This window comes from Vidua chalybeata, chromosome 5 (genome assembly GCF_026979565.1).
Source record: "Vidua chalybeata isolate OUT-0048 chromosome 5, bVidCha1 merged haplotype, whole genome shotgun sequence".
In the NCBI taxonomy this organism is placed as follows: domain Eukaryota; kingdom Metazoa; phylum Chordata; class Aves; order Passeriformes; family Viduidae; genus Vidua; species Vidua chalybeata.
Window position 1 is genome coordinate 63,108,305 of NC_071534.1, and position 14,134 is coordinate 63,122,438.

A 14,134-nucleotide genomic window follows, 5' to 3' on the forward strand; every position below is an offset into this window, starting at 1 on the left:
TGGACAGCTTTCCAGCCACTCTGACCCCAGCCTGTAGGGCTGCCTGGGGTTGTTGTGACCCAGGCGCAGGACCTGACATTATGTCTTGATGATGCTCATGCAATTGGCCTTGGCTCATCAATCCAGCCTGCCCAGATTCTTTTGCAGGGCCTTCCTACCCTCCAGCAGATCAACACTTCTGCCCAAATTGGTGCTGTCTGCAAACTCATTGAGGGTGCACTTGATCCCCTCATATAAGGCATGGTGCCTTTTCTACCCATGGAAATATTTGGGATGTAACACCAGAGCTTACAATACTAACATACTAGCTTATATCACATCAAATTTTTAGCTGCTATCCAGACCTACAATATCAAAAAGCAACTTCTTGTCTCTTACCTGCCCTTACTGGCTCATGCAGCTCCAGGTGCTGGGGATTCTCAGAGTCCGAGAGCATGTTCAGGTCCCTAAAGAAAGCAATTGGAAGCCTGAGACAAAAGAAACTCTTTCCTCATACCCTCATTATTGTATTAAGTAGGTAAATGAATAGTGGTTCATGACAGAAAGCAGCTCCCAAGCATGGTCCCTTCTTAGCTGATATATAGTTGCAATGCTGTTAAAGAGCTGAGAAGAAAAGCTTCTTTTAAGGTGAAATCTTTAATGGATTTAATGCAAGTGTATGCATTTCTCATGATGCTTAAATGACTTTCATCTAAAGGATACAGATTTCACTAGAAGTCCAGTTATTACTAAATTACCTTCTTTTTCTAACACCAGTAAATTCAGTGAACTGTATGTTTGTCATGAGAGGAGATTGTGGCCTGACAATGGAGTTATCATTGTTCATAAAAGCATAATTACTAGCATCTGATTCAGTTTATCTCTCCTTCTGACTTTAAGAGAAAAACAGAACAAAAAGATCTCCCACAGTCACAGTGAGCTCTTGCTTATTATTACATTGATGTTTTGTGCTAACAAAGGTTCCACCTTAACAACTGTAAATTAAAATTTAAAAAAAAATTAAAAAAAAAACAAAAGCCATGAAAAGCCAAAAAGAAATGGAAACAGAAAGATGGGGAAAAACTCACAGTCTTACACATATTTCTGCTTCCCCACTCTGCTGAATAATAATGCTCTGGACCTCTTCATAAGTCTTCCCGGTCAAGGGGATGCCATTCCATTCCAGCACCTGCATTCCTAAGAAAGCAAAACAGCAAGAGGTCAAGGGCTCAGATTTTGACAAAGGCATCAGTTAGATCCTCCTTGCCTTGCTTTGACAAGGCAATTTGATGTGACATTCAGTGAATGTTGTTCAAATGGCACAAGACATTAGCAAAGCCCTTTCACTTCACACAGATTAGATTGCTAAATGTTATTGTCCCTTCAGCTATAACTTACCTGCTGAAACAAGACAGGAGATTAATTCTCTCAGTTTCAAAGTATACGTGCACTCTCCACTGTCTGGGTTGCATGATACTGAAAAAATTTTCCAGTATCAAAAACATGCACACCTACCAGCATGGCAAGAAACCAAAACGTTCTATATATCAGACATTTCCTGGCCAGCCATGGTCTTGGAAGATAACTGTTTCCTACAGTGACAAATTGCTGCTAAGAAGCTGAGCCTTAAAATTGAATAATTTGTGAACGTGATTAGATAATTCAAATATGTTTTCTTTACTTTGTCACTTACAAAAATACAAAAAAAGTGAAGGCTGATGGATTCATGAATTTTAATGAAAAATATGTGCCTCCACATTTCAAACATTAGCCCTGTAGTATTCAGGCTTAAAATTTTCTTCTGTACCTTTTCTCATTAAAAATTGAAAAAAAACCCAGATGAACATACTTCATTGTGGAGGATATAAACAGAACTATATTAATCAGGATGAAAAATACTGAATACTGATCTGATCTGCTGTGTCTTCCAAGTGTCCCAGGACTGAGCCAGGAGACTCAATATGGTTCAATGTATCTGTACAAAGAAGTTTTTGCAGAGCATTTGCAGAATATTTTTGCTCAGTATTTGCAGAGTCAATCCCTCTATAAATCATGTGAGGTATATTCTGATAAGATGAGAAATCCTTTGGTTAAGGTGAAATGCTTACACAAAGCAAACCTGAAATTCATATCTGGGACTTACAACTGAGGTTCTGAGAAGTGGGTTCAAATTTTGAATTAATTAGTCATAAGAACTCCAAACAGATTAACCTCTCACCAATGTACAAGTGTCAAAATCCAAGCCTCTGCCTCTAGTTGGAAAAAAAATTGCTTAATGGGATAAGATACTGAATTATTAATAGTCCACTAAAAGCAATGCATTACAAAACATCTGAAAACCACATCACCCACACAGCAAAGAAAACCACAAACACTTAGCTTGCTACCACTTACACAGATAAAACCAAGTCTTCATCTGGGTCATATTTTAACCTCAAAATCCTGTGCTGTTGCATATAACAAATGGGAAAAATAATGAAGTGAAATGTGGAGATAAACTCATAGAAAAGCATGCTGCTAAATAAAATACAATGAAAATTTTTCATGGAATAAATCAGATTAAATTATTTGACAATGAAATAAATATACACATTTGTATTCCAAAATTTTCCATAGGATTCCATCAATTAGGAATTGAATTATCAGAGTTGCTCATAACTGTTGTCAGCCAGAATTTATCATTTTGTTTGTAGAAGTTTACAGAAAAACAAACTGCGCAGAACGACTAAAAAGCGATGCTCAGAAGGCAGTAAAGCCAGCTGCCTAATGTCAAAATAGATTTGACTTTTCCTAAAATTTAGCCCCTTTCATTTACCAGCCATGATTCAAAAACATGATCTTGCTTTTGCTTGTTAAAGCAGATCTGATTTTAAACTCAGTTCCTCTGGAATAAAGCAACAGTAATTATGAGCAAACTCATTTCCCCCTGATTTTCAGTCATACAAATATAACAGCATGAGCTTGGTCTTTAGGCTTCTAGAAAGGAAGGAACTAAAGTTATTTTTGTCTTTTTTTTTAACGTGTACCCTCATAATGCCATCACGGCATAGGATGTAATGTATGACATTATGAACCTCGTGACTAAGACAAGCAAAACACCCACTTCCATGTAGTGGCATGGAACAAGAACAAAAGTTGAAAGACTTAGATATTTGAGAGAGCAGCTAACATCCTTTTATTACCAAACAAACAAACAAACAAACAAAAAAAAGCTTTATCGACAAAATACTATGAGTTACTTGAGCTACTCTGCTGGGTTTATCCCAGCCTGCTTCAGAAGAACATTTACCAAGGAAGCAGTAAGGCTATCATCAGCAACTCACTTTGATTTAAAAGACTGGCAGGAAGAGCTTAGCTGAGTACCACTACAGTGCCACGATTTGGAAACCAAGTCTGATTTCCACTGGTGAGAGTCTCAACAGTGTGTGCAACAGCACTGCAGTCACTGACTGGTCAGAAGGGTCACACACACATGAACAAAGCAACAAATGGAGAGGAAATGGAATTTCAACAGCCTCAGCTAACACAGAGATCCATTTAGGCTGTCAGTACAGGGGCATTTTCTTTCCATTGTGTGCCCTGTGGATCCATGAATGTTTAAAATCAAGCAACTTAAACATGACTGAACTGATCAGATTGATAATCTTTGGGTCTAAGAAAAAAAACTGTAGGCAAGAAGCTGATTTCTCTTTTCTCAGCATGTAACTGCTATAGACATTTTGTTCAAAAAAAAGGTATAGTTGCAAAGAAAGCCTTTAGAAGGAATGCAAGTCTAATTAACAAAAAGAGAAAAAAAGCATTGAGAAGTCACAAGAGACTTGTGATATTTTTTTTTTTTTCCTAAAACCAATCACATTCTGTCATTGGTCTTTGGTAGTCAGGACATGATAGCCACATTTCCAAAAGTTTGTATGCTTCAAATCACTAGCTTAGTAGGACCAAAAAAAAAAAGAAAAAACAAACAAACAAACAAACAAACAAAAAAATAGGAAAATGAGAAAACCTGCATTGCTCCATGGAAACTCTGTTGACTGAGGAAGTACTAGTAATTGCCCTGATAATCAAATACATCATTTCTTCTAGCATTTTTCATCCTTTCATTATTATTTTATTAGGTGAACAAAAACTTATTTTTAGCAATATCAGCTCCCACACTCTCAATATATCTTTCATTCTATCACCCAGGTGATAAATCTGTAGTGTTTAACTGCAAGTGGTTGTAGATGTAACATTCCTATTGATAAAACAGCACAAAACAAATTATAAAATATGCAGATAGAATAGGTCTTTGTATTAGAGGTTCTGTCAACTGGAAGGCACAATATTTATCTCAGTTTCCACCCATCTTACATGATTTCTAATATTTTATCTCCTCTTCAGACTCATCTTTCAGACATAAGCTAGCTGCATTATTAAAGTTGAAATTGAAAGGAATCTGAAAGTCATCCAAGGATTTGATTACTCTAAACACAAGTCTTGACATAGCTGATTCAAATAAAGAAATAATAAACTAAACAACTGAACATCTCTTGAATTTTGTTACCCTTTGTAACATAATGTACACTATTATACAGCTAATCTCAGTCACTTTTAATGCACTATTATACTGCAGTTTCCCTTATTCAGTATACCCAAGGCACCCAAGAAGTGGTTAAACTGTTGTTTGCTGTGTCACTAAGAGTTTGTAATTATTTCCAGCTCTACTTGTGTATAAAACCTATTAGTTTTCCATTCATTTTAAATTCTCAGAACTGCTGTCCTACTGGAATTTAAAAATATCTAAATATTACAATCTTAGAATACAGCCTCTGATTTTGGTTGCACCATAGTTATACCCACAGATTGCTGGGGTTCATTCTCTGCTTCTTCATAGTTTATATTCTTTATTCTTATACATAATAAACATGTCAGTTTGAATTGCATTTTTCACTGATCTAATGCTTACAGAGGAAAATGAAATTGGACTCTATAGACTAGCAACTTCAATCAGTAAAATATGAATATTAGTGTCTTTCTATATCATGTAAGAATTAAAATCCAGAAACATTACTTTGAAATCCCAGAAAGTGCTATCAAAGTTAAATGTGCACTCGGAATAAAGAGAAACAATATAAACTTGCAGTCTGACATTCAACACTAAATTATGGTCTATGCTCTCCAGTTATTTTTCTTTTATTTCTAAACCTTTTTGATGGCTCAAAATAGGTTGATGAAAGTCAATGTGTTAATGTATTTCCCCAAACTGCTGGGCATGAACAACACCAAAACTCATTATTTTCTGTCGACACTTTAACTTCTTTTTCCATTTGTCATTCACACTCAGGCTGAATATTTTCCACTTATTACAATAATTATTATATAGGCAACACTAGAGAAAAAAAACAGTAGAAATTATATAATAGATCCCCCTATGCCTTATGGGTGCTGTACCACTATAAAATGACATTCATAAAAGTTTGGCCAGAGCAAATCAACCCTATATTTGAGGGGTACTTGGCTTTTTTTGGCAGCTATACACCCCATCACTGCCTTCAGATTTAGATATGTGCTGGCACATGATTCCATAGATCACCCTTCAGTCTGAACTATGCTAGAGCAACAAGTTCTATGCTAAAGCAACTTGTACTTGTGTGACCTAATTGAAGTTCTGGCAACTTAAATGAAGCTTAGAATTACTGTTTATGAAAAAAGTATGATATAATTGATAAGCTTATACTGCTTTCACCATTACTATAGCCTCAAAGATTAGTTTACATTAGAGTTGCAGACAGATGATCAGTTATACCATGCTGAACAAAATGTTGTGGTGCATTGTAATTATTCAGTGTTTTAGAAAAAGAGGTAGCTTTTTGTAGCATGCTTTTTGTCACAATATATCACAGTACACAGTACTATTCTATCTGCATATATTAATCACTGGGCAATTAATTAGTCTAGAGATAAGAAACCCAATTGGCCCCTGGGCTGACTGACAGGAACCTAAACCAATTACGTTCCATCCTAAACTACAGCCATCTCACTGGTCCAGGAGCTGGGCGGTGTCAAAGATCAATCAGCCATCCAGGCAAACCCACTTTTTAAAGAGGGGCTCAAGAAATAAACTCTCTCTGTTGCCACATAAACATTAGGTGAGTCCTTGTCTCTGTCTCCAACCCACTCCCCTGCCTTCACAGTGTTCACTGAAGCTACAGAGCCGAATGTATTTACTTTGTTTTCAGTAACGTCATGTAAGAGATTATAATGCTTTTGCCAGAGAGATGACCTTCCTGTAAAATTCTCTAATTGACTTGAAAGTCTTAAACATTTCATTATTAGGCTGTGCTCAAAAAAACCTCTTCTACTTTTAAAAGCAGTTTACTATGACTTCAGATTTTTTTTTTAATTATGTAATAATATGTGATAGGATGAAAAAGTCTATTAATTCCAAGTCACCTTAAGACTGACCTAAAGATAGTTAACAATGAGGCTGCAGGAATTTCTCTTTACTATCTCTTTCATGAATGGTAAATAGCTAAAACCATTATTTTCCTGGGAGTTTAATGCCAGATAGGAATTTAGACTAGTATATCCCTGCCTGCATTACATATTTATATTTTTGGATTCCAAATTCAGTGAGGTTTAATTCAATTTCTCTTTTTGAGGAATAATTTATTCTCCTTTACACAAATGCAGTTCTGTTAGTCTTACTTCTTTCAGTTATATCTATGAATGAAAGTGATATTTCAGTTTGAAATTTTCCTTTGCAGGGGCAAGAATCACATGCCATGAGATGCAAACAGTTCTTGTGGAAGTTACAGTGTATGTGTAAAGAATCACTCTCTCTTTACTAGTTAGTTTCTCTTCTGCCTAAGAATATAAATTATGACAGCAAACATGTCAAACAAAGTCTATATAAAACACTTCTGTTGTCATCATGAGACCTCTCAAAGATTTTTCAATGGTCTCGGGAGTCTGAGTTTGCTTGGTTTGTTCTGCCTACAGAAGAGGTGACTCAGGGGAGCTCTGATCGTGGTCTACAGCTTCCTCACAAGGGGCAGGTACTGATCTCTCTGGTGACCAGTGACAGGACTGAATGGCATGAAGCTCTGGCAGGAGAGTTAGGGTGGATATTAGGAAAAGGAACTGGCTTCTCATGGAAGTGGTCACAGCACCAAGATTGCCAGGAGCACTTGGACAAGGCTCTCAGGCACATGATGTGATGCTTTGGATTGCCCTTCCTCACAAGGGGAAGTGCAGGGGCAGGCATCGGACTCAGTGATCTTCTGAGCCCCTTCCAGCTCAGGATATTCTATGACTATATTCTGTGATTCTATGACTGGAATATGAGTGTGAATTTATGTATGTAGAACTCCCGGAAGAATTTTGCTGGAAGAAAAGAGTGATTCATGGCACATAGTTTAGCATGTCATCAAGATACTAACTGATTAAAATGCAGTTTCATAGGACACTTTGCTCAGGTAAGGAAAAGTAGCTTAAAAAAGACAAGCAGAACCATACTTTAGCAAAGCATTGACTAAATCAAAGTGCAGCCTGAAACTTTAAAAAGACTGGCAGGAAGATGAAGAACAGGGTGAAGACCCCGAGATAAGAAAAAGGACTAAGAGTAACTCAGCAACATTTTCCAGTGTCTCACAGGGGTATGAGGTAGAGAAACAAAAGGTAACTATCAGCTTCTGAAAGTGTGCAAAAGGCACATCTCTGAGACCATCATATGGTTGTTAAATTACGATCCCAGAGGGTGGGAAATAGACTTAGCAGCTGGCGTCCCTTGCTCTCTGGACATACCAATTGCAGATACACATCCTGGTGCTTGGGAGAGAATGGCTATATTTGAAAAGTACAGCAGAGAAAGAACTCATGCCAAAGAAAAGTTGCTCTTAAATGTGGACCCCCAGCATGCTGAGTCTTTTGGGGCTTCCTGAAGAGGCTGTCCTCACACTGATCAGAGGGTCTAACCCTTGCTCAGTGAATTCCTGGTTGGTCTCCAGCAATATCACCACTAAGGGACTACAGAGGCCAATTCAGAAAACAATGGAATTATTAGGACAATTTAAATACTGAAAGCCTGCTAGGAATGAGCAAAGGCCATGGTTATGCATTGCATGCCAATGCTACTTAAAGTCATCTGGAAACAAGAACAGAAAGTTTTTGTGACTGACAGTAAGCAAACACCACTGTAAGAAAAAAGTCAGGTCTTAATGAGAATGGCTGAAGACCTTAAAATGCCAGTCTGTCACATGGAATAGAGTGAGATCCTTACTTGATGTGTTCTAATAGGAGTCACTCTGTCAATAATCATCCTCTGTACCCTGGGAGTAGTTTTACAGTTCTGACATTATGTGATTATTCAAATATAAAGTAGAATTTACACACTATTACCTCATTTGTGAGAGTCACGTAGCCTGAAAGCTGAGGAAAGTGAATACAAATTTCTGGTCAGTGCTATGCAGTTCTCATCTCCTGTATGTATCTATTCTTTATATAATGCATATAATTCTCCTTTTAAGAAAAGTTTTTTGGAAATTATGCTCTTCATAATACAAGATAAAGTAAATCCATGATATTATCTCTGAATCAACTTGTTTGTGTTCTAAATCAAGTTGAGCTAAATTTTTCTATAATTGAAATGACTTCATTTAAATGATCATGTTTTATGTTTCTCTTGTAGAAGCTAAATGTATGTTTGTTCAAATTCCTGACACATATATGTCCATAGCTGTAGAAAGTATGCAGAAAAATTTGATTATTGGCTGGTTTCAACAGAACACAAGTGAAACCACAAGTGAAAATGCATAAAATTATCTTTTTTTTTTTTTTTTTTTTTAATTCTTCATCTAATTTTGAAGAGATTAAGAACAATAAAGAAAAGAGCATGGAAAGCAGTGTGTGTGTCTGCAGGGAATAACTGTCATGCACACATGCATACAGCTGCTTTGGTTTCTTTTGACTTCTTTTGGGCTTAGAATCAATGTACCAATTTTTGGCTATAAGAAGGTATGTGTCTTGCCTCAGTAGCTGTCTAGGAATTTTGAGTAGTTAATGAATGAAGAGAGGCAGGTTCCTCTTAGGATGGCTCATCTCAGCTGACACCTCTTTGGAATGAGATGAATCACATCCCTCGGGTATCCTTCTTACACTTCTGGTTAGAAAAAGAGCCCATAATGCAAGGTGAGGTAAGATATTTACTTTTCAGACACCTAAAAATATGTGTATTGATTCCCTCCTTTGTCATTTAAAGTGATAAATTGGCCCTAGAAAATGAAAAGGACTTTTTTTTCTCAGTTTAGCAAACTGACAGCTGTACCTTATCAATGAGAAGAAGGAACTGAAAGATAGTGAACCCCAGGTGAAGGGAAGTAATGGAGCACCATCAGAGACTGAGCTGTTAGTTCTGCTTCTGCTACAACCAGCCAGGTGAGCAGCACAAACACACCAATTAGTCTCTTTGTGCCTCAGTTTCTTTATGTGTTAAAAGGTACAGTGGAAAGACCTTATTGTACGTTAACTTTGAGATGTCCAAGTGACAAGTGCTATTAGTAAAGCTAAGTGCATCAGAAATCTTACTCACAATAGAGTTGTAGGAGGTAGTACTTGTGAAGTATTAAGGGCTGGGTATTAACTCTCCAACTTTTGTATCCCTATAACTCATTCATAAAGGAATTTAGTGATAAATGTTAGGCTTATTCAACCCTAAGAAGTAGAGGTTCCATATGTGTTAGAAAAATGAAAGACACTAATAATTACCTGTTAGAACTGTCATTTTAACAGGAAGTTGAAAAACTGCAGGATTTCAGTTCTCAATAATTACTTTTCTTCAGAGTTTAGTTATAAAAGTAGAAACAAAGCTCATTTTTAGGAACATCTGATTAGCAACATTAATGATAGTCTAATTTCGGTGCTGCATTCAGAGCAAAAAAGTTCCCTCATGATACTAAGGCTGCTCAGCTCAGCCAGGATCAGAGATCCCAAAGTAGCTTTTCCTGAAAGCTCAAGCCATGTCTTCCACAATCTGAGTTAGGAACCAAAAATCAAAAAAAAAAAAAAAAAAAAAAAAAAAAAAAAAAAAAAAAAAAAAATCTGATTTGGTTAAATGTGGTTTGTGAGTAGATTTTATGAGTAGAATCAGAGCGCTCTAATCAATCTAGGTATGAAAACTTGTTCATGGTCATATTTAAGAGTGCAGTTCAACTGGCTGTACTGATTTTGATGTGATAGAGTGATTTCTTCCCACCTCACTGCCTCACTGCAGGGGAGTGAGAGAAAGGCAGTGTGGGGCAGATCTGCCTACCAGGTAAAACCACACTCATAGAACTGCAACATGAATTAGAGAAAGGAAAGTGAACCCCTGCAATGTCTGTCATACATCTCAGTGAGAATGGTCCATGATATGCAACTAAAATTGTCTTAAAAATAGTAATATAAAATATTTAAATTTAATTTCAAATTAAATAATTTAAACTCATTAATATTCTTCTCAATGCCTTAGAATATAATTCTGTTGGTGTTTACACATCTTCAACATACTTGTTACTGTCAACTGAATTTTTAAAATTAATATCTCTTTATACAAATTTGATCTGCAGTACTTGATCAAAGAAGTAGCATTATTCTAACAAATGGGTTCATTGTAATAAATGTAGAATTCATGCATGACGAAATAGCATTGCAAATAAATGATGCAGGATTACACCCATAGTTTTGTCATTCTCTGAAAGGTTCTTCAAAAGAAATTTGAATGCACAATTACTAAAGCTATTCTGTACATGCAAGATTGGATGGTGATTATCTGGCAGCTATATACCTAATTAACTTCTATGAATACTCACACGCATACTGATTAGCAGTAGCTGCTATTTCTTCTCATTATCTACACTAAAACAAATGATCTCTTACCAGCCAGTCCCTGTGTATTTATGTGTTTCTTATGATAACAATTAATGTACTGAATTCACCGTGTAAGCACCCGGAAGACAAGCAAAACAAACTTATGATACCACATTCCTTGACTGATAGCTATAGTTGTAGAAATGAAATTTGTGCCGCTCCAGGGAAAGCAGTTTCCTTGTGGGAGAAGTCACTGTTACCCCAAGCATGACAACAAGCACAAAAATGCCTGCAAGGCCCTGCTTGCAGCTGATGACCACCCAAAGGAGGACAGGGCTGGTAGTTCAGGGCTCACTTTCAAGCCTCCTGAAGGCACATAGGAGCTTTTCTGCTGAAGCAACAGCATCAAAACTCATAAGGAATAAGACTGCCTACAAGATGTGGTTTATGGTTTTCAGATTGGGCAAAAAGATGAGAGTTGGGCTTGATGGAACTGTGACAGGTACAGGTAGGAAAGGTGCTGGAAAGATGTGTCCCCAGCCCGAGTGCTCTGTGACAGTGGTGTGATGCAGGTACTCGACCCATTGCTGCTCCTACTGCACAGCAACCAGAAACTGCTGCCCAAACAGGCAACCCCTTGTCCTGTAACAAGAGTAGCAAGTAGCAAGTGTCTACTTTGATGCTTTCAGTGTCCATTTAGCAACTACACTCTAGCCCTAAGACAAACTCTGCCCGTACTTCTTCAAATTTGTGTGTTTTAATTGCATATCAAAACCACATTTAAACTGAACTGTTACCAAATTCCCAGCATGGCATCCTCATATTAAGTTCACTGGGTATTGCAGCAGCTTATTCTCCTTCAAATATATGCCCAAGTGAGATATCAACAAAATTGAGCACTATTTTTTAAACTGCCAAACATAAATGTTAAACTGGCATTTAATCTGTAGACTCAAGCTTGAATGTGTATTATAGGTTAATAAGGACAAAGGAGTTTGATCACTTCACTGTTCAATCTTTTAAGACTTCTTTCATTTCACCAAAGCTATCGAACATGTCTGTGTCTTTTTCCCAGGTGTCAAATATTAAAATTATTAGTGTCAAACAGTGTACAAAAGTAAAACAAACTGCTTTTTTTTCATGTCAAACCATTAAATATTCTTTCCCAGGCAAAAGGAGGAAAAATAGCTGCTGTAATTAACAGAATAAAATTTACATATTTTTCTTTATTTTACAGAAAATTTAAATAAAAGGAGCCTCCACTCAAAGCTGAGCAACTGCATATGTGAAATATTGGGAATCAGTTATGCAACAATAGATAAAAATAAGGCAAAAATAAATGCAAGAAATAAAAAAATGCCAACTGAAACTGCAAATCCCCCAAACACACTGAATACAATAAAAGAGTGAGTCACAAATGATATTGTATCCTTTAGAGAAGAAAGTCTTTGAACAATTCTTCTTTGCTAAAAAGTATCTAAGGAATTGCTAAATTGCCTATGAACTCATCCCATTTCAAAAGCATTTCTTTATATTCACCAAAACTGATAATTACTTTCTCTAAAAATAACAAAACAGATTCATCTAATTTGATTTTTAATAGATGAAAATAAATATTGTATTGAATTATTGAATGGTAATATCATAGAATGCTTTGGGTTGGATGGGAGTGCTAAGATAACCTAGTTCTCAGCCTCCTGTTATGGGCAGGGACACCTTCCATTAGGCCAGGTTGCTCAAAGCCCCATCCAAACTGACCTTGGTATATATGCAATAAATTCTAAAGAAAATAATAAAAGTCTAATCCATTTTTCCCAGTTCATTCCAGTGAATGGAAGCAATAGAAATATAATTTCCAATTTTTTTCCTCCTTTGTCCTTTGCTTGGAGGCCTTCAGGAACACTCCTAATTCTACTATCTCTCTCTTCACAGGCAAAAGAAAATAACCCATAATGCATCTTGAAAATCTGTAAATATAAACTGCAGACAGAAAATTGGTTTCATCCAGAGATGCATCTCTTCTAAGCATGTAGTTTTACAAATTGGAATTCATCAAACTGACCATGACTTTACTTGTACCACTGAATTCAGTGACAGCTGGGAACAAAGCATGATGTTGAAATTTCAGTTCTAGTAGTAATACTCATGTTCCAGTTAGGGATGATGCTACTGGGAGGGCAGGCTCAAACAAGCAAGAGGAGATACTGCATCTTGCAACATATATAAACATAATACATCTACACAGACATCATAGATAGATATGTTTAATTTATGATATCTGGTGGCTCATCTGATCAAAGAAATATACTCTTACGTTTTCTTACCTGTTTTGCTTCATGAAGAACATGACATGCAATCAGCTTATCACTAACAGCTTTTTCAGGAATAACAATTGTTTGCAGTATTACTCATGATGGCAGTCATTGTAATAGTCCATAGTCCACCTCATTTTTGCTAATATACTCTGCAAGTGTACACATGCTGATATAAACCCCTTGGGCTAAATATTTTGTTGACATAGTCATGAATTCTATTGAAAGAGATAGCTGTGTCCATGCAGCTGTAGCAGTAAACTTGCTTAAGGATGGTCTAGAATAATTTATGTGACTGACAGAATAGCTAGTTTAATTTCATCCGTAAACACATCACAACACTTAGATGCAGTAATTTAATTTTATGTGTTGTTATATTGCTGCAATTGAGGAAGCTGTGAGATGACCCCAGTTCATAAATTTAAAGCCAGCAAAACCAGAGATCTTTGTATCACCCATGGGGCATATTAAGTCTTCACCTATAAGCAATGCATATTTAATCTGAAGATATGTGATTAAGGATTCTGAATGAGAAATTCTTTGTGTGAAGCATTAACAAATATAGGGAGATCCCTTTTTAGATGCCTTGCAAAACACATTCAGAATTCGGGATCTGGAGGTTGTCCATTAGGTGGCACCAAATTTTTCCATATCTATGGAAAGTGGAGGTAACAGAGAAGTGTTTATCTGCTGTAGCTGTCAGGTGCTCTCCTAGCTAGTCTCCATTCAGAGACAGAACCTCTGAGGTGGCATTGCAGGTCATCCATGTGCACCACTGAAGGGTATTCATCCAGATAGAGCAGTGTGTGCTTCATGATCATCTGTAGTAAAGCTGTTTTTATCATATTTACCAGTCTGCCTGCATTATATTCAACAAGGATCACTGTCATGCTTGAAGGTATTTTCAGTTCCTTCTCTGGATCTTCACTCCTTCCAAAACAGTGGGAAGTGTTTTTCTTCTCTCATGTTCTCTACAGCTATTTAATCAGAAGAAAGCCCCTGTTTTGTAACTAATCAGT

General features: G+C 36.6%; 1 protein-coding gene across 1 annotated transcript in view; it reads right to left on the reverse strand.

The window, feature by feature from the left end:
• The window catches only part of PCLO (piccolo presynaptic cytomatrix protein), a 311,393-nt gene that overhangs the window by 79,278 nt on the left and 217,981 nt on the right, over nucleotides 1-14,134 (reverse strand). Inside the window, exons 11-12 of the mRNA XM_053942472.1 lie at nucleotides 1,068-1,176; nucleotides 379-446 (exon numbers count right to left, since the gene is read on the reverse strand). Of these exons, the coding sequence (XP_053798447.1) occupies nucleotides 379-446; nucleotides 1,068-1,176 (177 nt within the window). The remainder of the gene's footprint in view (nucleotides 1-378; nucleotides 447-1,067; nucleotides 1,177-14,134) is intronic.